This window comes from Pseudophryne corroboree, chromosome 6 (assembly GCF_028390025.1).
Source record: "Pseudophryne corroboree isolate aPseCor3 chromosome 6, aPseCor3.hap2, whole genome shotgun sequence".
In the NCBI taxonomy this organism is placed as follows: Eukaryota; Metazoa; Chordata; class Amphibia; order Anura; family Myobatrachidae; genus Pseudophryne; species Pseudophryne corroboree.
Window position 1 is genome coordinate 775062872 of NC_086449.1, and position 22071 is coordinate 775084942.

The window sequence follows — 22071 nt, forward strand, 5'->3', positions numbered from 1 at the left end:
CAGGCAAAACTTTCCAACACTCCCATTCTGGTAAAACATATTACATTTGTTATCATTTAACTTGTAATTCAAAATTTGTTGTTTACCAAATCATGGGCCTAATTCAGACCTGATCGCAGCAGCAAAATCTTTCTCTAATGGGCAAAACCATGTTGCACTACAGGTTAGACAGATGTAACATGTGCAGAGAGAGTCAGATTTGGGTGGGTTATATTATTTCTGTGCAGGGTAAATACTGGCTGCTTTATTTTTACACTGTAAGTTAGATTTCAGTTTGAACACACCCCACCCAAATCTAACTCTCTCTGCACATGTTACACCTGCCCCACCTGCAGTGCACATGGTTTTGCCCATTAGAGAAATATTTTGCTGCTGCGATCAGGTCTGAATTAGGCCCCAAGTGCCCCCGCAGTGTCTTATATCAGAAAATGATTATATGTATATTTTTCTTATTTATTCTTCAGTATCCTGTAATGTTATTCCTAGACGTTTTAGCTATTGTTACATCTATGCAACACAGTATTTTTATATATTATATTGTTATTGTCTGCTAATGTAGTAAGTATTGAAAGATGGGTGTTTGTATATCTTTTTTTCAAGCTCGGTACCTGTTGTTCACTGTTGCTAGGTAATGGGGGTGGGGGTGGGGGGGGGGGGTTACACTGATTGTGTCACCGCAGGCGCTGGTTCGTCGTGCATGATGACATCATTTTACAGCGCCGCCGGGCAGGTGTGTGGTCCTGCCATACACTAGCTGCAGAGACTGATATCATAGCTGGGCAGGCAAATTAAAATGCTCGCCCAGCTGTGACGTCAGGACAACATATCGAGTAGCCGATCAGTAAGTATTTAAGCTTACCCTTCCATCGGGGTATATTTCGGGTAATGGGCCTTACACACATACCGATTCTCCGCCGAGCTGCCCGACGGCAGATACGGCCGACGGGCAACCCGGCGGCGGGAGGGGGGGGGGGGTGACGGGGGGAGTGAAGTTTCTTCACTCCCCCCGTCACCCGGCTCCATAGCACTGCACGCTAATATGGACTATCTCGTCCATATTGGCCTGCATGCATAAGCGACGGGGCACCAACGATTAACGAGCGCGGGGCCGCGCATCGTTAATCGCTGCTGCCTACACACAGAACGATATGAATGGGTTCTCGTTCATTTATGAACGAGAACGTTCAAATCGTTCTGTTTTATCTGCCAGTGTGCAGGGCCCATAAGTGTGTACCCAGCCTGAGAACCAACCAACACCATTCATGTACTCAGGCTGAGGGTGTTACGGACACAAGAGCAGCGGGCAGAGCTACCACCTCCTGTCCTATGTTCATTCTGCCTGATGTGCGACATTACATGGAAAGTTTCACAATATCTTAGGTTCAGGGAAAGGCTGCTGCAGCGTCCAAGTCTTACCAGTCCATTTTCAGATTTTGTTTTCAGATCAAGCTTGATGAAGCCAAAACCTGCAAAATAAAGAAGTCAAAGCAGTTTATTTCTGAGCAGTAAAACAGAAATAAATCTCTAGTGGAACAATGCTATAAGCTTAACCACACACTTATGTCCCATTTCAGCGGGATAATATAATACAGAATATGACAAAAGTTTTCCATCTCCATGGATACATCTACTGACTGCTAATAATAATCATAATAATCATAATAAATTAGCAGCAATTTTAAAGCTTACATTTTCAATAATGGTAACAAATGAATAATATGACTTTCTCACTGTAAATGCATCTGTGATCTCCATCTAAGGTGAATTATTCTGCATGGGTCATGTGAAATCAGGTACCAAGTGGCAAATGTAGGGTTCTATCTGCTGAGGAACCAGCTGCATGTAGGAGTCGATACATTACCAGAACAGAGGAAGGGCGCTCTGTTACTAGGCACGGGTGCGGCTTTGAAGAAAGCCTCGATACAACGTTCTAATAAAGGTATAATGGACCGGAGAGATTATGTGGACTCCATTCACTTAGATGCCTACTGTATATCTCTGGGATTAGCAACTCCCAGCACGCCCGTCAGACGTGGCATGTGGAACAGTTTTCAGTGGCACGACAAAGGCTCGCTGTCAGAGATCAGTCTGTCTGCTATGGTCAACTTCCCCACTCTTTAGAAGCCTCGTTACATATTCCTATACATGCTGTATTGTTTATTACAATATACATTATACCCTTGTTGGCATTTTGCATAGGGGAATAACATAATGCAGACTGGAAGGATGAATAGGAAGTCAATGCCGCATGCACACGCCGGCAGGATAAAAAAAAAAAGCACAGTGTACGGGCAGCGCCGCTGGTTTCCATGGAGACCCTTGCACAGACCGTCACCTGCAAGCACTGACCAAACGCAGCAGCACAACCTGTCACGTACACTCCAGCTCTGCTCACTTCAGTACCACCGCTGTGCCACCCTTCCCCTGACCGCTCACTTACCGTATCCCTTGGTGAATACATCCCGAGCAGATTTCCCTAGATCAGCATAAGACGGAGGTATTGCCATTTTCTACTGATAGAAGAGAAAACCAATTTTAAATAGAAAAAAAAAAATGACAAAATTAAGACCAAATAATAAATTAGCCAGGGGGAGATGTATCAAACCATGGAGAGAGATAAAGTGGAGAGAGATAACGTACCAATCAATCGGCTCCTGTCATTTCACAGGCTGTGTTTGAAAAAAAAAAAATAAGACAGGAGCCGATTGGTGGTACTTTATCTCTCTGCACTTTCGCTCTCTCCATGGTTTGATACATTCCCCCTCTCCCCCCAAACTCTTTAGTTTTGTAACTATAATTGTTTTAAATGACTATACACTACACGCATACATAACCTGTATATTATTGTATTTTCCCACACCATAGCACAGTAGTAGTATATAAAAAGGCTCCTCCTACTGTCTGTATGATCTCATTCTGAGCTGCTGCCCTTTCTGAGAAAAGCTTCCAGCGTGTATATTGTCCCTCAGATAACACGTTTAGGAGGTCACGTATACAGGACTGCTGCAATTAACCACAAAGGCCAGGAAAAATAATGGAAATTAAGATGAATCACAGTCAGAGTTACTCTGTCCAAGCCGGCCGTCAGCAACGATCCATCACACAAGCATGGCTTGCTACACCTAAAGCATTCTGGGTAATCTGACATTTTACATGTCAGTAAATGCTCAGCATAACGGTCACACAGATATATGCACATTACAATATGAGGCAATATGCAATGGCTGATCACCGTATACAGATTGCATATAAACTAATATTCCACAGTTGCCATAAAAAAAATTACAAAAAATAAACGTCTAATTTTTATTATCTTTAATGTACGCCCTTCATCCCTCAATAACCCCTCCCCTACTGGCCTATACCTAATCTAGCTTAGTGTGGCATATGCTGCAAGCACAGGACATCAGAACTCACTATACAAACCCAGATGTCAGGACAGGTCACTAGTGAATAGTGCAGGGCATGTCACACTATACAACGTACTGTAGCTGCTACCTACTGCCTAATTACAAGGGAACGCGCCAACATTTTAGGATTTGTCCTTGGAAATATCCCTATGTTTCAGTGCTGTAACAGTATAGTAGCGGATTGGCTAGCTGGGTTGATCATGATAATGGGGGTTATTCAGGTTTGTTAGCAAACCAAAAAAGTTAGCAATTGGGCAAAACCATGTTGCACTGCAGGTGGGGCAGATGTAACATGTGCAGAGAGAGTTAGACATGGGTGGGTTATATTGTTTCTGTGCAGGGTAAATACTGGCAGTTTTATTTCTGCACTGCAATTTAGATTTCAGTTTGAACACCTCCCACCCAAATCTAACTCTCTCTGCACATGTTACATCTGCCCCATCTCCAGTGCACCATGGTTTTGCCCAGTTGCTTGCTTTTTTAGTTTGCTAACAAACCTAAATGAGGCCCAATAGCAATAAATGCATAATGTGTTCCATTCAGTGGTCGAAGCTTCAAGACCCGCTGTTTAGCAAATATACCCCATGGTCTTTCTCAATGAACCAACACTACTCTTGGCGTGGCCGCTGACATGTTTTCTACGGATACTGGGCTAAATTAAAAATTGAACGCAACCAGATTTTTACTCCGTTGAGAGATTATCGACCAACTATGCATGTGTCTACGTTACACCGTGCATGTCCTGTGGCGGTTTTGTGACAGCGGTCACAGAGGGGATTTCAATGACTGTCGGGCAATAATAGTAACATTTTGATTTATTTCTTCTCTGGGAGAAATGTAATTATTTTTGGACACGTATAAGAAATGGGGGCCTGACAGGCTATATTCATTTGTTCTGAAGAAACCACGGTCTGCTGAGCCTATATCATCCCCAGCTTAGATGCATGTAGACAAACGTGTGTCTAAAACGCCAGTTCAGCCCGTCTAGCTCCTGTCTGTGCTGCACGCGGCGGTAAAGGTGCATACGCACGGTGAGATTTTGACTATGCGATTTCCCTTGAACTCCCCGGATCCCAGAACCACCAATTTTGACTTTACTTGCGATTTTGACTGTATACAATTTTGACTATACTAGAAACTAGATTGTACACAATGGGGTATATTCAATAACTGTCGGAAAGACGGCAGCTTCCGACAGTTTTAGGTCAGAAGGGGTTCCAACCTATTCATTAGGGCCCCGTTTATTCCGACAAGTCGGGAAACCCAACTTGTCAGAATGCTGTCGGAATGCACACTGATCGGCGGCTTCAGCCGCCAATCAGCGTGCATTGTCGGAAGCGGGGCCAAACCTGACAGGTTTTAGCCCCGTTTCCGACAATCTCAATCTGACTTTAAAAAAAGTCAGATTGAGATGAGAGATCTGAGAGCAGGAGACGGGGGGAGCAGCGCTGCAGCGGGGAGAGCAGGAACCCAGCGGCAGCGTCCACCCAGCTCCAGCAAGCGAGGTCCCGCTTGCTGGAGCCGGGTGGACGCCGCCACGAGCCTCCGCTGATGCAGCCGCTGCTCGCCCCGTCCCCCCTCCTCCGCTGCTTTCCCGCTGCTGCTCCCACCGCCGCAGACACAGCAAACGCCGACAGCTCTCCCCCGCCCCCCACCCTTCTCGGCGCCGCTGACAGCTCCCACCGCCGCTGCTGTCAGCGCACTCGGCAGCCGCTGACAGTGGCGGCAGGACAAGACGACAATTGCAGGTAATTAGTTGCTGAATTGAATAGCGTCGGGAGCTAATTTCCGGCGCTATTCATTAGTTGCCGAATAGAATCGACCCCTTTGAATAGGGGTTGTCGGGTCTATTCCGACAACTGCATGTCGGAATGGACCAGACTCTTATGAATATACCGCAATGTGGTAAAAATTGCCTTGCCTGCACAGTCTATTTTTTTATGCGATACCAACCCCACGGGAGAACACATCGGTATCGCAAGCTGTATACACACAGGGCGATATGTGCTAACGTTTCTCATGATTTTGACTATACTGTATAGTCAAAATTGTAAGCACACATTGCACGGTGTGTATGCACCTTTACTCTGGCCATTAGCTGGTGGTCATAATAATGTGAGTTGACCATGTGCAGGCACTGGCGTGCGCAGCACATTTTATTAGGGGGTGCACCGTCGGGGGGGGGGGGGGGGGGTGTCTAGCACCGCCTTTTGGGCGTGTTTAGTACCATCTATTGATGGTCAACACATATAAAATATCCATCTTTGTACAAATCCTAATAAAGCAGATACATTGTCAGATGTTGTGGTGTACACCAAACAAACACCCCTGATGGCACTCACTGCAATTACACTGCTCCTCCTCAGCCTGGTCTGGCTCCCCCTCTCTTTCCTCTGCAAGCTGCAGCAGCTTACTTACAAGTCACTCACTCACTGACACTGACTGTCGCAGACTAGTACTGATGCTGCTGCCGGCCGTCTGCTAGTATTGAATTTGTCTTCCTAAGAGGAACGCTGGCTGCATGCTGCTCCTCATCAGTGGCTGGCGTTGGCATAGCATAGAAGGAGAGAGGTGTGTATGTGGCGGGTGTGACGGGTGGGTGTGCGAGCAGCATGTCGTAATCACCTCACATCACACTGTTTTTGTACATGGAGGTGGAGCTGGGAATTTGAAAGCCGGTGTCAGTTGCACCCTTGATTAACCCAGGCGTCCAGTCAGTAATGCATTCCTGACAGGGTGCAGCGCAGAGGGGACAGTAATCAGCCTGCTCGACGATTGCTGCATCAGGCATGTGAGATCGGGTGCCAGTACATTAGGGGGTGCCTGTGCGCACCAGGCACCCCCCCTGCGCACACCTATGTGTGCAGGTTGATATATACACAACCCTCAGGAAGTTATAATGACTATTTATGAAGCCTGAACAGCCCTCGCCTATATGCAGCCATACTTCATATCATATATAATATACAAAAGTCATATAATATACAAAAGAAAAAAATAGCCCCTTCCATGGGAAAGTAAATGGATAGCAGCCTAATCAAGAGCCGTCCTTCATCCTACACCTTCTCTGTACAGCTGTATATGAGATGGATAAATTAAGATACAGGTAGAAATGACTACATACTGATCTCCATGAAAGGCAGCGTCTCCCATGAAGTCAAGACTTTAGTTATATTATTATGATATCCAATAGTGAATTCAATTGCCATTTCACTTCTTAGGAGGGTATGGGTCATGGGATCCACCCATCTTAGGTCCACACTCATTAGGTCGACATTGCCATTAGGTCGACATGGCCTACAGGTCGACAGGTCAAAAGGTCGACATGATGTGTGTGTTTTTTTACTGTTTTTGGTGTCGTTTTCTTCGTAAAGTGACGGGGAACCCAAATTAGTGTACCTTGTCCCCTCACATGGCTCGCTTCGCTTGCCATGCTTCGGACAAGCTGCCTCGCTCTGCTACCGCTCCGTGCGGCACAGGTTACCGTTCCAATCGTAGTCCACGTGGATTGTTAAGTATGAAAAATATCCCATTTTTTTTAATAAAAAAAAAAACTCATGTGGACCTTTTGACCTGCCGACCTAGTACATGTCGACCTAACGGACATGTCGACCTTCAGTGGTCGACCTAATTTGGGTCGACCTAACGACCGTATCCTTCTTAAGAGTCCTCAGTCTCTTCTAGCTGGCTTGCTGGAACGCTGGGCTCAATACAGCGGGAACACGGGCCGTCCTGAAAGGAATGTAGAAGCACTTGTTGCATCTGCATTTTGGAAGGACTTGTAGCCAGTAGACGTACTGGGATGGAAACTGATGTAGGAGAATGAAAGTATGTCTCAGCACATGAGACCATGCTCCCAAATACTCACAAACCACCATCCAAAGGACTACACCCATTCCCGGTGATGCCAAACATGCCATTCTAGCAGGCTACCTCGCTTGTGATCGCTGGTACTCAGGACAGCTGGCAGTTTACGCTGGACATAATTGTGCTTAAAATCCTTCATAGTACTTATTAGACTGTCCATGGAATATTCAAGATATCCACTGTTATTTGAGAGAGAGAAACAAACAAAAAAAAAACAACATCTGCTCTTGTGTATAGCCTACAGGTACAGTAGGAGTCATTTTCTGGGGTTACAAGTATTGGCAAAATATAGCACACCGTTAAATAAATAATAATAATAAAAGTACATTTCTGGCAGAGTAAATGCAGAGCAGAAGTAAGGAAAGGAGGTTTTCGGGCAACTGAAACCCCCCCTGCCTCTGGTATTCATTCAATTAAGGGGTTGATTCAATGAAGTGTGAAGCAGCGTGCATATCAGCCATGCATAAGGTAGCCCCGACCTTGTACATTTTAATACGTATCTCTATGGTGTTATTTTTGGCTTTCCAATGGCATCTTGCAGCCGTCTCTCGCGCGCTTCACCCTTAATTCAATCACCCCCCTTAGTACAGTGCACAGCCCTAATAGTGCAAAGACGACTGCAGGTTTCATCCAGAGGAAAATGGTTACCGAAGTGTGGAAGAAAGACAGTAAAGTCACATCTGTGTATGACTGCACTACATCATTATATCATGGGTCACGGAGATAAACAGTCTATCAGCTGGGAAAAAACTGGCATTTGGTTTATATGCCCAGCATACAGCATGCATAGGCACTGCACTTGGTGATACAGAATAATGAAGCATTTTTTGGGCTCTCTGGTCCTAAGCAGACCGCCGGTCACATAACCGCATCCCCTAAGCAGTATACCCCATCAGTGTCACAGCTGCTGCTGCTACAGAGTTAATTTTAACTGCTTTGCTGTTGCTGTCAATCAACAAACAGGAGACGGCTGTGTTACAGACTCAGACACTGGTTCATAATGTGCGATTCCTAAAGAACACTGTGTAATGTCAAGGTCTCGGTATTAAAGCTGTAATGTGAAGTAGTAAATAGTGAAATAATTGGTATTCTGCAAAGGTGATTTTCTAAACACATTTCTATGATTTGGACTCTCCCATCATGGGCCCTCATTGCGAGTTAATCGCTCGCTAGCTACTTTTAGCAGCCGTGCAGACGAATAGTCGCCGCCCGCGGTGGAGTGTATTTTCGCTTAGCAAGGGTGCGATCTCATGTGCAGGCAAAAAAGCTTTTTGCAGTTTCTGAGTAGCCCAGGACTTACTCAGCCCTTGCGTTCACTTCAGCCTGTCCAGTCCCGGCATTGACGTCAGACACGCGCCCTGCAAACGCTTGGACACGCCTGCGTTTTCCCTACCACTCCCAGAAAACGGTCAGTTGACACCCATAAACGCCTTCTTCCTGTCAATCGGTTGTGCGAATGGATTCGTCGCTAGATGCTGGTTTTACACGTACGACGCGCCTGCGCATTGCGATGCATACACATGCGCAGTAGTAACCTGATCGCTGTGCTTGCGAAAATCGGCAGCGTGCGATCAACTCGGAATGACCCCCATAGCGTACATCATTTACTGCTGGGGAATCAAGACAAGTCCTTAGAAATCTCAGTACATAAACCTTAGAGAGAAGAAAATGGCAGCTGGTAGATCACAAGCCACATAACACACAACTGTACACGGTCCAGAACAGGAATGTCCGACTGGCCACCCCTGACGACAAACGGGTGTGGTTTGTTTTATCGACAGTATCTAGGTCGACAGTCACTAGTTCGACATGGATGGAAGGTCGACAGGGTTTCTAGGTCGACATGTGCTAGGTCGACAGGTCTAAAGGTCGACATGAGGATTTTTTTTTTTTTTTTGGTGTCGTTTTCTTCGTAGAGTGACCGGGATCCCAAATTAGTGCACCGCTTCGCTCGCCATGCTTCGGGCATGGTGCCTTCGCTCCGCTGCCGCTTCACTCGGCACACTTTACCGTTCCAATCGTAGTCCACGTGGATCGTTAAGTATGAAAAAATAAAAAAATAAAAAATGTGAAAAACTCATGTCGACCTTTAGACCTGTCGACCTAGCACATGTCGACCTAGAAACCCTGACGACCTTCCATCCATGTCGACCTAGTGACTGTCGACCTATAGTGGTCGACTTAAACATTGCCGACCTAGACACTGTCGATCTTCAGACCGGATCCCACGACAAACATCAACTCTGTTCCATAACATTCCTTTTTTTTTTTTTTATGTTTAATCAGTGGTGTAGAGTCAATTGATTTTGGTGGTCATTCCGAGTTGTTCGCTCACTAGCTGCTTTTAGCAGCATTGCAAACGCTAGGCCGCCGCCCTCTGGGAGTGTATCTTAGCTTAGCAGAATAGCGAACAAAAGATTAGCAGAACTGCTACTAAAAATTTTCATGCAGTTTCTGAGTAGCTCCAGACCTACTCCAAGATTGCGATCACCTCAGTCCGTTTAGTTCCTGGTTTGACGTCACAAACACACCCTGCGTTTGGCCAGCCACTCCCCCGTTTCTCCAGTCACTCCTGCGTTTTTCCCTGGCACGCCTGCGTTTTTTAGCACACTCCCGGAAAACGCTCAGTTACCTCCCAGAAACGCCCCTTTTCTGTCAATCACTCACCGATCAGCAGTGCGACTGAAAAGCATCGCACGAACACCAGCAAATCTACAAAGTTTTGTGTGAAATAACTTAGCGCATGCGCGCTGCGTACCATGCGCATGCACATTTTCCACCTAATCGCTGCGTTGCGAAAAACGGCAACGAGCGAACAACTCGGAATGACCACCCTTGGCCGCCTGTAGCTCTTGTCTAAAGTGATGGGAGCTATGCAATTATTTTGGCAGTCCATAACTTATCAAAGATTTCAGTTCCCCCCTCCTAAGGTGCAAGCAGAAATCTGTCTAAATGCGGGCACCCAATAGGATGCATGGGAAGAGCCGCTTTACGTGGCTAATCCTTGTGAATTTGGGTGTGAGACCAGAGCGGGATGGGCGCACAAACAATTGAATAGCTCCCCGTCACGTTAGATAGGAGCCAGAAGCAATTGCAACACTAAGGCCAAACTCTTCAGGAGAATGCCTGGATAGTACTTGAGTCATTTCAGCCATTGCTCTACAACAGAGATGGAAGAGGTAACACAGAAGTATAGTCTAGTTTGTATGGCACAGCACGGGTGGAGTTATGAGTAGTGCATGGTGTTTACTTGTAATGATTAAATAATAATGTACTAGATAAGGGAATGCATTCAGTGAACCAAATTTATTCTCCAAAGACCCTCTCAGAGTTTTGGTCGCATTTCCCATATGTACCAAGCTCTGGAATGTGACACTTTTCGGAGCTTGGACCTGTTAGGCAACACTATCTGTAGATGGCGTTTCCGAATAGAAGCCTATGGGCTTCTTCCCGCATTCTGCCTCTAGAGGGAGCCAATCGGATCCCTCTCATGTCCTTTGTGGTTCGTGTGTCATCCTGCAAATGTGCAAAAGGGCTCCCAAGTGACAAACATGGAATTCCTATAATTGTAAAGGACAGTTCTTTTCAGAAGAGCTGTCCTTTGCGAGTTTAATCACAATTGTAGGTACATACTGGCATTATTAACCCTGCTATGCACCCAAGTGTCAGGATGTATCCCAACCAAAATGCGATGCATAGTAGTACATACCGTCCTTTAGAGTTAGAAGTACATTTAGAGAGTAGATTCATTTCTGCACCTTGGCAAAACCGTGCTGTGCTACATACGGGAAGGGATTTGTAATCCACAACTGTTAAATCACCTTAATTTGCCACTATATAACAGCATGGTAGCAGTGTCAGACTGGGGCATGTAGGGCCCACTGGGGGAATGCAGTGGTAGGGGCCTATGTTTAGGGGTGTGGCCAGTCCGCAGAGGGGGTGTGGCCTGCCACTTCATTGGTTTGACTAACCATTAGAGCAGGCTTTTTTTCAACCAGTGTGCCGTGGCACACTAGTGTGCCGCGACCAGTTGCAAGGTGTGCCACGGAGCCAGAGCAGCTTCCTGCACCTTCAGAGTGAACTGTTGTCCTGGGCTCTTCTTAGAGGATCATTCATACTCCGGCTGTGACCTGTGCCTTGATGACGCGGCGGTGTGATATCATAGGTCACAGCTGCCGCATCTTACCACCCAGCCAGCCTGCATATACATCTTCCAGTTCCCACCTGCGTCCACAGCTTTCCTTGCCCACCCACATCCACACCTGCCCGACCGCCCGCTGCTTAGTATTCACAGCACTCCATTATGAACAGTCCCCGCCACTGAGGAACAGGGAGGAGGACAACTGACCGGTGGGGGCTAATATTTGTTATGTTATTTCTCCTGTGGGGAGCAGTAGGATTTATGGATTTATGGGGGGAACAATGTGAATAATTCATGTAGGGAGCAATAGGATTTATGTGGGGAGAAATGTGATTGATTTATGTGTGAGCAACATGATTTACAGTATGTGGGAAGCAATGTGATTGATTTATGAGGGGAGCAATAGGATTTATGTGGGGAGCAACATGATTTATGTGGGGAGCAATGTGATTGTTTTTTCTGTGTAGGCCAATGCATGTGTGCATTTTTTTATTACTGTGAAGCCCAATGTGTGTTTTTTGTTTTTTTTTTCTGTGGGGAACGGATGGTGTGCCTTGGCAATTTTAAAATATTTTTTGGTGTGCCGCGAGTAAAAAGAGGTTGAAAATCACTGCATTAGAGAGTGCAACGTCTGGGCCCCTTCATAAATATATACAGTAAATTCATCTGCTGCATGCATGATAATGTACCATATTAATAGAGTCACAACAGCAATGCACTGTAGAAAATACACCATAGTACAGTATGAGGTAACATATGTGTGGGAATGTGTCCTGTTTTACAGGACACATTCCAGCTGCAGCAGCCAGGGAGCCTGTGTCCCCTGCGGGACAACGTCTCTGACAGCGCTGGGCCAGCTTGTCTGTCCCCAGCGCCTGTCAGTGTGTGGCGGCGGCGGGTGTCCGGTGCAGGGATTACCCTTTTCCCTGCACCGGACCAGAGGCTGCAGGGGCATTTAAATGTTGGCGCCCTCCGGGAGCCAATCGCGGCTCCCGGAGTGGCAGCCAATCGGAGAGGGGTGCGGCGAGCCAATCGGCGCTCGCCGCGTCATAGGCCCCGCCCCCGGCGTCTGATGTCAGACGCCGGGCGGGAGCCTGAAGAAAAGACCACGCGCGCGAGGAGAGGAGACGCCGGGCGGGAGCAGCGGAGGAAGGAGGCCGCGCCGAAGAAGCGGACGGGACCCGGAGTAAGAAGACCGCGCAGAAGAGCGGTGAGGAGGTCCTGAGGCCGCGGAAGAGACCAGAAGACGTTGGCCTGCAGGAAGAAGATGTCCAGCGGCGGCTGGACGCGGAGCAGCGGAGGCGACGCCGCTGGCCAGGACGGGTCAGCGGCAGAAGAGGGCGCTGAAGATCCCTAGGGCAGGTGAGGCCTCAGTGAGGCAACTTTCTCCCCCTCCCTTTCCTCCCTCGACCACCAGGGACGGGCATTAGGCCCGGGGCACAATCCAGGCACTAGGCCTGTGGCGGAGCTAGGAGTTTGGGGGATCACCGTTAGATTTGGTGGTTTGGGCGTTAGGCCCAAGCCACCTAAAACTGCGCAAGTTAGGCGGGCACTAGGCCCGTGGGCAATCCAGGCATTAGGCCTGCGGAGGTATTAGAGGGCTTTAGGCCCTAGTCCAGTTGGCGGCCACTAGGAACATAAGGTGACCCTGGGCACTAGGCCCAGGTCACCCAACGGGCAACAAGTTAGGTGGGCGCTAGGCCCGTGGGTGAAGTCAGGCCTCCGGCCTGGGCGCAGTCAGGAGGCGCTAGGCCCAGCGAGTAAGTGCCCCCAAGGTGAATAAAGGTGGCACTGGGCACTAGGCCCGGGCCACCCGGAGGTGTTTAGGTGGGCAGGCTGTGTGGCGCCCACCCCCTTCCAGCGGCAGGTAGGAATTAAAGGGACAGCACCGTGTGATCTTGTATTCCGATATTGTGATGTATGTTGGCACCGTGCAGGGCAAAGTGTATGTGTTGTTTAAGTTGTGCATAGTTGTGTTGCACCACTCACACGAGCTAGTTTGAAAGCTCTGTTTATGTAGCTAGTGTAGCGGACGCACACTAGGGTAGTTCTAGGCCCTGCACGGCTGTTTGTTTGTTTGCCTCCTTACAGGGACCTGTAAGTGGAGAAGATCGGAGTGCAAGACTTGAGATGGTGAGTAGCATCCGTGTACGTTTGTCCCTTTGTCTGTCCCCGAGCGCCGGAATAGGGATTGCTCACGGACGTGAGAATCCCCTTCATCACACTACGCGCGTGAGTGCGAGTGTGTGAATTCTGGGTGGCTGAGGCTTTGTGCCTGTGATGACCTTTCACCCAACCGGTGAAGGTCGCCGTCACCTCTGGGGTATCCCCTTTTCCGGTGGAAGAAGGGTTGATACCCCCCTTGAGGTAACCTATTCTCTCCTCAGCTCGGTCGTCGGTCAGCTCCGAGAGGGAATCGCCGTGTCCGGATCCGATTGAAGATTGCCAGGTCCGTTGAAGGTTCCGGTACCTGAAGGTGAGAGAGAGCGGCACCTGGTGAGTACCGACTCTACACCTGCACGGCAGCAGGCACCACCACACGCAGCCGCACCTCTTACATTTGTATGATGTATAATTCAAGTGCACCGTCTGGAACCTGAACCTTATACCAGGAGGTGGGCACCCAGGCAGTGGGACCCACCGGTGGTTTCCCCTGTACCCCGTGGGCCAGTGCAGGCCTGCATGGTACTGAGAGTGAGCTGTACGAGTTGTCACTAGCTGCTATATCTTAATCTTCAGTGGGGATGTAGATGGGGGGGGGGGGGGGGAGAACATCTGCGTACAATCTTTAGCCTATATCGGTCCGGATTCAATTAAGTTTGGAATGCTCTGCATCAGGTAAGTACCAACCAATCAGCTGCTTACTGTCATTTTTCAAACACAGCCTGTAAAGACACAAGACAGTTAGGAACTGAATGGCTGGTACTTTATCTCTCTCCACTTTAACACTCTCCAATATTTGATACATCTTTTAAACAGTATATAACAACCTAATACTGGAACAGAGATCTAGAGTTTTCATAAGACGCTCATTATGTCTACAACGCAGCTGAACACACTGGTTCCTTCTGTGTGGGGTAATGGGAAGCAATTGCCTTTATGCAGAATTAATTAATTTGATTTTAATGATGCAGCGGCCATGCCAGTGATCCACTTCAGAGACCAGAGTAGCTGTTCCCCCGCAGACTTGCCCGTATCCCATGGTCCCATTTATCACAAGCGCATTACTACAGATGCCTATTACAGCACTAGATGGAAAAAGTTGGAACTTAACTCGTTTCCGAAATAGACTGGAGCTAATTGTGGCTGTTCAGGCTGTACAAAGGAAACGTAACAGTCACAGTGCTTCCCCCCACTAATAATAACAGTTATATACGTATTTCTGTGTAAAATAAGGATACTGACACATTTACATGACCCTGGTGATGCATAATAATGTAGAGCACGTTAAAGACCGATTAACAACATATAAGTTGTATTGTGTGTATGTGTATGTACGTATGCAATTATAAATCTGTATCAATGGGTTTGGTTTTACTTTTTTTGAAATATGTGTCAAAAGAGGAAGATGAACATATTTGTAAATGCCCATATATACGCCTCCCAACGTTGCGATGGACACCTCCCAATGCTGCGACGGACGCCTCCCAACATTGCTGATGGCCGCTGCAATGTGCTGCCTCTGCGAATGGCATTTTCACCAGCACTGCAAAGAAACTAGTGGCCCTGAAAACGGGATGCGTTTAATTTGCGGCTGTCAGGATCCCGTCGGTCAGGATACCGATGCCGGAATCCCACCAGCCGACGATGCCGCCAGCCAGAATCCCGGCGCAACAGGGCTATTCCCACTCGTAGGCGTCCACGACACCCATATAGAGTGGGAATAGATCCTGTGGCAAGCGCCGCGAGTCTGCAAAGGGACTCTTAGCGCTCACCCAGGTGCTGGCATTTTGGGCGGAATGTACCAACCTCTTGTGGCGCATCCCACCGATAATGATTGTAGTCTTCCCCCCAGGAAGACTTTGTGTGCGCGCGTGCCCGTGCATGTAAAGGGGCCGTGGCCGGGAGGACGGGGACGGGACGGCATCCTCGACATCACTAACACCCGTGCCCAGCCCGTTGCATCACTTGTGGGGGTGTGCCCAGCACCGCTTCCCCCAAGCTCTTCCTTGAATGTGAGTAGATGCCATGCATCTATCTAATTCACACGGCGGCATCGGGCAGGCTGTTTTAGCAGGGTGGCACAAAAGGGGCAAGGCACATTTTGTCCTTTAAAATTCTGGCAGAGTGCGTCGCCCTGCTAAAACAGCCTAGCATGAACACTACTAATTGCATATGTGATTAGTATTGCAAAGGGCAGCTCTCCCCTGGACTTCCAGATTTATAACCCAGGAGTCCCCCTGCGCATGCCCAGTGACGCGGCGGACATAGGGGGATGCTGGGATCCCTCTGACAGCACCGAGGCGGAAAGAAGCCCATGGGCCCCTTTATCGGAAACCTGGCATCCTGGTTTTAGTACATTCCAACTGTTTATCTGTTAGCATGTTGTTCCTGTCAATATTAAAGTGGTTATATAATGACTGTCAACATAGTAACTATTGACAAAACATACCCAACCCTCATAAATATCTCTTGCGTCCATCCTTTTCTCTTTACCTTACCAATATCGTTACCAAACACTAATATCTGTCATCATTACTTCCTTCAATACTGTAAACTATAGCTGGCATCACTAAGCCGGGCCCCCGGCACCCCGCGCCTGGGAGACTCATATTCCATACACACCATATTACCTACGCTGAACCTGCCAGCCTCACACTGCGGCCAGGATTCTCACCTAGAAAGCTTTCATAATGCAGCACATAGCAATTACTGCTATCACGTACATAAAGGGTGAGGCAAAAATTTCAAAAAAGCTACGGTAGATGCTACTGAAAATGTTAGTACATACTCTAAAAGTCCATGGAATGCAGTTTATTTTCAATTGGTTTTGAATATGATATGGTCATTTCTTGGCATATAGCAGCCTTCAGTTCATTAATGGTTCTTGGTGGATGTGTGTAGACCTCAGCTGTCAGATGGCCCCGCTGGCTGTGTAGAGGCCTCTCATGAAGCGGATGAGGATTGCTTTCCGCTCCGTAACGAAAATTCTGCTTGATAACGTAGCCAGACAAATGGCAGTGAGCTTCGCCAGGATATTACAGCAATAACGCCGGAAATGAGCCGCCGGGTGATACAAAACTGCAGAAATTTACTACAAATGTGTATCCTGAGCGAGGGCCACCATCAGGGCAATATCATATTCAAACCAACTGAAAAGAGTTTTTGTTGCCTCACCCTTAGTTTGATGATATTTGATTTGACATTGCCACAAAAGTTTTATCATCGATAATCCCACTTTCCGATTCTCACCTGTAAAACTTCTCCTGTGCTGCACTTAGCTTTTTACTGCTCTCCCGGATTGTATCAGTACCCTAACCTTTAATGCTAGGGATCAAATTATCAAAGGCAAGAAGCCCTAAATTCTTCGCAAATTTTATTTTTTTGTGTATGATTTATGACTGCTGTCTATTTATCATTCTCCACGGCTGGCTATAGTTGCGCCATACGCCAAACATTTTTTCAATGAAAATGCCGTGGTTATGCATACGCAGGAGGGACTGTGACTGGCTAGCAACAGTATTGCCAGGGAGATGAAAACTACTACTCAGATAAGCTTATCATATTTCCCCACATAATTAGCACACTAATTTGCAATACATCTATCATATTCTGAAGTTTTATCCTAAAGCGCCATGTGTGATCTGTTCACTCAGCGTTCATCAACACTTACATTCTACACCATGGGCGGGATGTACTAATGTACATCGCCGCCCATCGCCACTTTGCTGATCGCATATGTACTAACATATGCGATCAGCATTGCGGAGGACAGCTCTTCCGATAAGAGCTGTCCTCCGCGATGCGCAGCGGCAGCCTGACTTCCGGGATTCGGCCCCAGGAGTCAGTCTGCGCATGCGCGGGGTGACGGGGGCGGCCGCAGGGCATGCTGGGAGGGATCCGATCGGATCCCTCACACAGCGCCGCGGAGAGAAGCCCATAGGCTTCTATGAACTATCACCAGCTAAAGCTGGCGAACCCCGCCGCGGCGCTGACCAGCCGGACGGGGCTTAGTACATCAGGAAAATGCGGTAAACAGGGGGTTTACCGCATTTTCTGCTTAGTACATCCGGCTCCATATATGTTCATTTTGTACAGAACATTTACTTGCACCTTCTGCTTTTACTAGAGGTCAGTACAGGATGCCGACAGTCAGGATGGTGACAGCGGCATCCCAACTGTCAGAGAGGGTAATTCAGACCTGATCACAGCAGCAAATTTGTTAGCAGTTGGGCAAAACCCTGGGCCTAATTCAGATCTGTTCGCTTGCTAGCAGTTTTTTACAGCGCTGCGAACAGATAGACGCCGCCTATAGGGTAGTGTATTTTAGCTTTACAAGTGTGCGAACGCGTGTGCAGCCGACCTGTACAAAAACAGCTTGTGCAGTTTCTGAGTAGCTCTGACATTACTCAGCCGCTACGATCACTTCAGCCTGTTCGAGCCCGGAATTGACGTCAGACAACCACCCTGCAAACGCTTTGACGCACCTGCATTTTTCCAACCACTCCCAGAAAATGGTCAGTTGCCACTCACAAACGCCCTCTTCCGGTCAATCTCCTTGTGAACGGCTGTGCGAATGGATTCTTTGCTAGAACCAGTGCACAACAACGATCCGCTTTGTAAACATACGGCGCGCCTGCGCATTGCGGTGCATACGTATGCGCAGTAGTTACCAGATCGCTGCGCAGCGAAAAACGCTAGCGAGCGAATAGATCTGAATTAGGCCCCATGTGCACTCCAGGTGGGGCAGATATAACATGTGCAAAGAGAGTTAGATTTGGGTGGGTTATTTTGTTTCTGTGCAGGGTAAATACTTGCTGCTTTATTTTCACACTGCAATTTAGATTTCAGTTTGAACACACCCACCCAAATCTAACTCTCCCTGCACATCTTATATCTGCCCCCCCCCCCCCCACACACACACACACCTTCCCTGCAGTGCACATGGTTTTGCACAACTGCTAACAAAACTGCTGCTTCGATCAGGTCTGAATTACCCCCATAATCCCGACACATTTTGGTAAATACTGTAATCCTTACCCTGAACTCACCCCTCCTTTAACCTAACCTCCCCTCCCCCGCAACCTAACCCTAACCTCCCCTCCCCCGCAACCTAACCCTAACCTCCCTCGTAGCCAAAGTCTAACCTCCCCTCCCCCGCAACCTAACCCTAACCTCCCCTGCAGCCTAACCCTAACCTCCCTCGTAGCCTAACCCTAACCTCCCCTCCCTCGTAGCCTAACCCTAACCTCCCCTCCCTCGTAGCCTAACCCTAACCTCCCCTCCTCCGCAGCCTAACCCTAACCTCCCCTCCTCCGCAGCCTAACCCTAACCTCCCCTCCGCCGCAGCCTAACCCTAACCTCCCCTCCGCCTAACCCTAACCTCCCCTCCGCCTAACCCTAACCTCCCCTCCTACACAGCCTAACTCTAACCTCCCCTCCGCCGCAGCCTAACCCTAACCTCCCCTCCGCCTAACCCTAACCTCCCCTCCTACACAGCCTAACTCTAACCTCCCCTTCCATAGCCTAACCCTAACCTCCCCACTCCCGCAGCCAAACCCTAACTCCCCCTCTCGCAGCCAAACCCTAACCTCCCCTCCCCCAACCTAACCCTAAGCTCCCCCTCCTACACAGCCTAACCCTAACCTCCCCACGCCCGCAGCCTAACCCTAACCTCCCCACGCCCGTGGCCTAACCCTAACCTCCCCCACGCCCACAGCCTAACCCTAACCTAACCTCCCCCACAACCTAAACCGCAGCCTAACCCTAATATTTGCCGACTTTGTGTCGGGGGAATCTGACAGACACGATGCCGCTGTCAGTATTTTGATCGTCGGCATACCGACTGTCGGGATGCAGACCACATCCTTTTTTTGTACTGGGGACAGGACCCTATTCAACGTGATGGCTGCAATTTGCCGCTATGTAACACAAAATCACATCCATCTACATTGCAAGTTTTACCTCACACCCACAGAGGTGCGCAGGAAAACCTGCGATGCTGGGGCAACCCTAACTGACTGATACGTGCGCAACCGGGCACTATGACAAAAGCCTGTAATTAAAATCTACCTATTGTACAGCGCTATGGAATATGTTTCTGCTTTATAAATAATACTGTAAATGAGTATTGCGGTCATCACGACTAAACCAGTTCACGGCGTACTTCAGAGGGCATGCAATATGGCCGGGCCATAAATTCCGCAGGCGTCTACCCTGACATCTTTTCACATGAGTGTTGTTGCAAATCACAGGACAAGATAAAACAGATGTGCAGCAGTTTAAACTGGCACAGTGTGAACGGCAGAGGCTGCAGACAACGGAAACAGCCATCGCAATGCCTGCGCAATTTGTAGAACATTCATTGCGTTCCATCTGCAACACGGCAGTGGCAAAACCTACATTACTCTAAGGGGGACAATTACTAAGCAGTGATAAGAGCGGAGAAGTGAGCCAGTGGAGAAGTTGCCCCATCAACCAATCAGCAGCTCTGTATCATTTTATAGTATGCAAATTATAGAAGTTACTGACTGATTGCCATGGGCAACTTCTCCACTGGTTCACTTCTCCGCTCTTATCACTGCTTAGTAAATGTCCCCCTTAGCCCCTAAATGAGATCCTACAATTTTAAAATGAAGAACCTGGCATAATTTCCCTTACAATATGGCTGCCATCTGTTAGTATTGTATATTCAGAGTGGCACGTAATATAATGTTCAGGCCTAGACATGCTCCTATACACACGTGGTAAGCCGCCGTAGTATTCCAGGAAATCTACGCTGCTTGTAGACTTTGCAGGATATCACTTTACATGTGGTATAAAACGGTGATGGAACTGAGCTATCCTGTAACCCGTCTACATGTGTAGGCTCACACTGCCTGCTATAGGTCATTCCCATGCCTTAAGGAACTGATGCCAACTGAGGAGCGTCCTTCATACTCAGGGTCAAATGACACCTTATAGCAGGGACACAACAAATGGCTCCCGTCCTTGCGCTGCTTTACAATATACATGTTCTGGAATCTTCCCAGTTTATAATACAGATGATGAATGGAACCACACGTCTTTCATTGCACATTGCCTGATTATTCTGTGTGTGCTTCACTAACCTATCTCAATAGATTTAACAACTGTGCAGCCAGTTGAAATAATACGACATAGGGCAAAATCTAATAGACTAACCAATGCTAAGCAATAATGACCTTGAACATGCATTGCAATGGCCTGCCCCTAATACTCCATAAAACAGCCGATGTAACCGAATGAGAGGCCTGTATAGTACATTACAGGAGTATTGCAATGTGTTGAAGGCTTCTTTCAAGGTGAATGGGCCAAATGCTGTATTGCAGTGAACGGAACTCACACAGGAATGTGCAAGCATGCATGAAGGAATAGTATTGCACATGGCTTTCACTGCAAAGGTCACATACTAGATAGATAGATAGATAGATAGATAGATAGATAGATAGATAGATAGATACTTTCATGATCATTACAGTCATAGAGGCAGATGCAAGTACAGTACAGAATGGCATATATAATTAGAAGCCTACAACCAGGATATAGAGACAGCCTAACACATAGCAATATGGAACGCAAGATATATATATATATATATATATATATATATATATATATATATACACACATATACACACACACACACACATATTTCAAAATACATCTGCCAGAGGATTAATCCATACAGACAATGGCTTGCTCTCTCCCATACGTTGCAGGCCTATCTGCAGATCTCTCATCCTGCAATGTGGACTATCATTTACAGACTGCACACATATGCCCATACTGCTGCCCAATCTGCCTTACTACACTCACTTGCATAACTACAACCCCACACCCAGCAGCGCCATGCACATGAAATATACAAAGGTCGCAGAGCAGATCTGGCCTCCTCTATCTCTGCCAGATCTGCACTGTGCAGATAAGAGATGAGCACAGCAGGCCTCTAAATATAGATACTGCAGCATGGCCAGGGCAGGGCTGGCTGCTGATCTGCTACCAGGTAGGGCTTTGCAGTTTAGAAAGCAATTCCAGGGCTGCTTCTTTACCTTTCTGTTCCAGAGGCTGCGGTCTCTGCTGCTCTAGATCAGACTGACAGTCAGGAGGAGGAGGAGGGAGAGGAGTAGGCGGGGCGCTGGGGGGGAAGCCTGGGAGAGTGGCTGTGACGTCGGCAGCACACCCTCTGCAAGCTAATACTGAATCAGAGGCTTGCTCAGCCCTGAGTGGTTCATAGTGGGTGCTGGAGTGGTGATAATGAAATGATACAACAGTACAGTAATATAACCAAACCGACATTCAGGAATAAACAATGGAGTATCTACTTCTGATGTTTTTATTTTTTTATTTTTTTAAGTATTTGTTTATTTTATATATTTTTATTTATGCAAATGTATCAGATGTACAAAACAGTGTATATATATATATATATATATATATATATATACACACACACATAAAAATTATTGTTATTAG

General features: G+C 47.6%; 1 protein-coding gene across 2 annotated transcripts in view; it reads right to left on the reverse strand.

Moving 5' to 3' along the window:
• The window catches only part of VDAC1 (voltage dependent anion channel 1), a 45874-nt gene extending 24121 nt beyond the window's left edge, over window positions 1-21753 (reverse strand). Inside the window, exons 1-3 of one of the 2 annotated variants that reach the window (XM_063928700.1) lie at window positions 21648-21753; window positions 2441-2513; window positions 1417-1466 (exon numbers count right to left, since the gene is read on the reverse strand). In XM_063928700.1, the coding sequence (XP_063784770.1) occupies window positions 1417-1466; window positions 2441-2507 (117 nt within the window). In that variant the 5' untranslated portion in view covers window positions 2508-2513; window positions 21648-21753. The remainder of the gene's footprint in view (window positions 1-1416; window positions 1467-2440; window positions 2514-21647) is intronic. The other variant, XM_063928701.1, reaches the window with a different exon arrangement.
• Window positions 21754-22071: the final 318 nt, after the last annotated feature.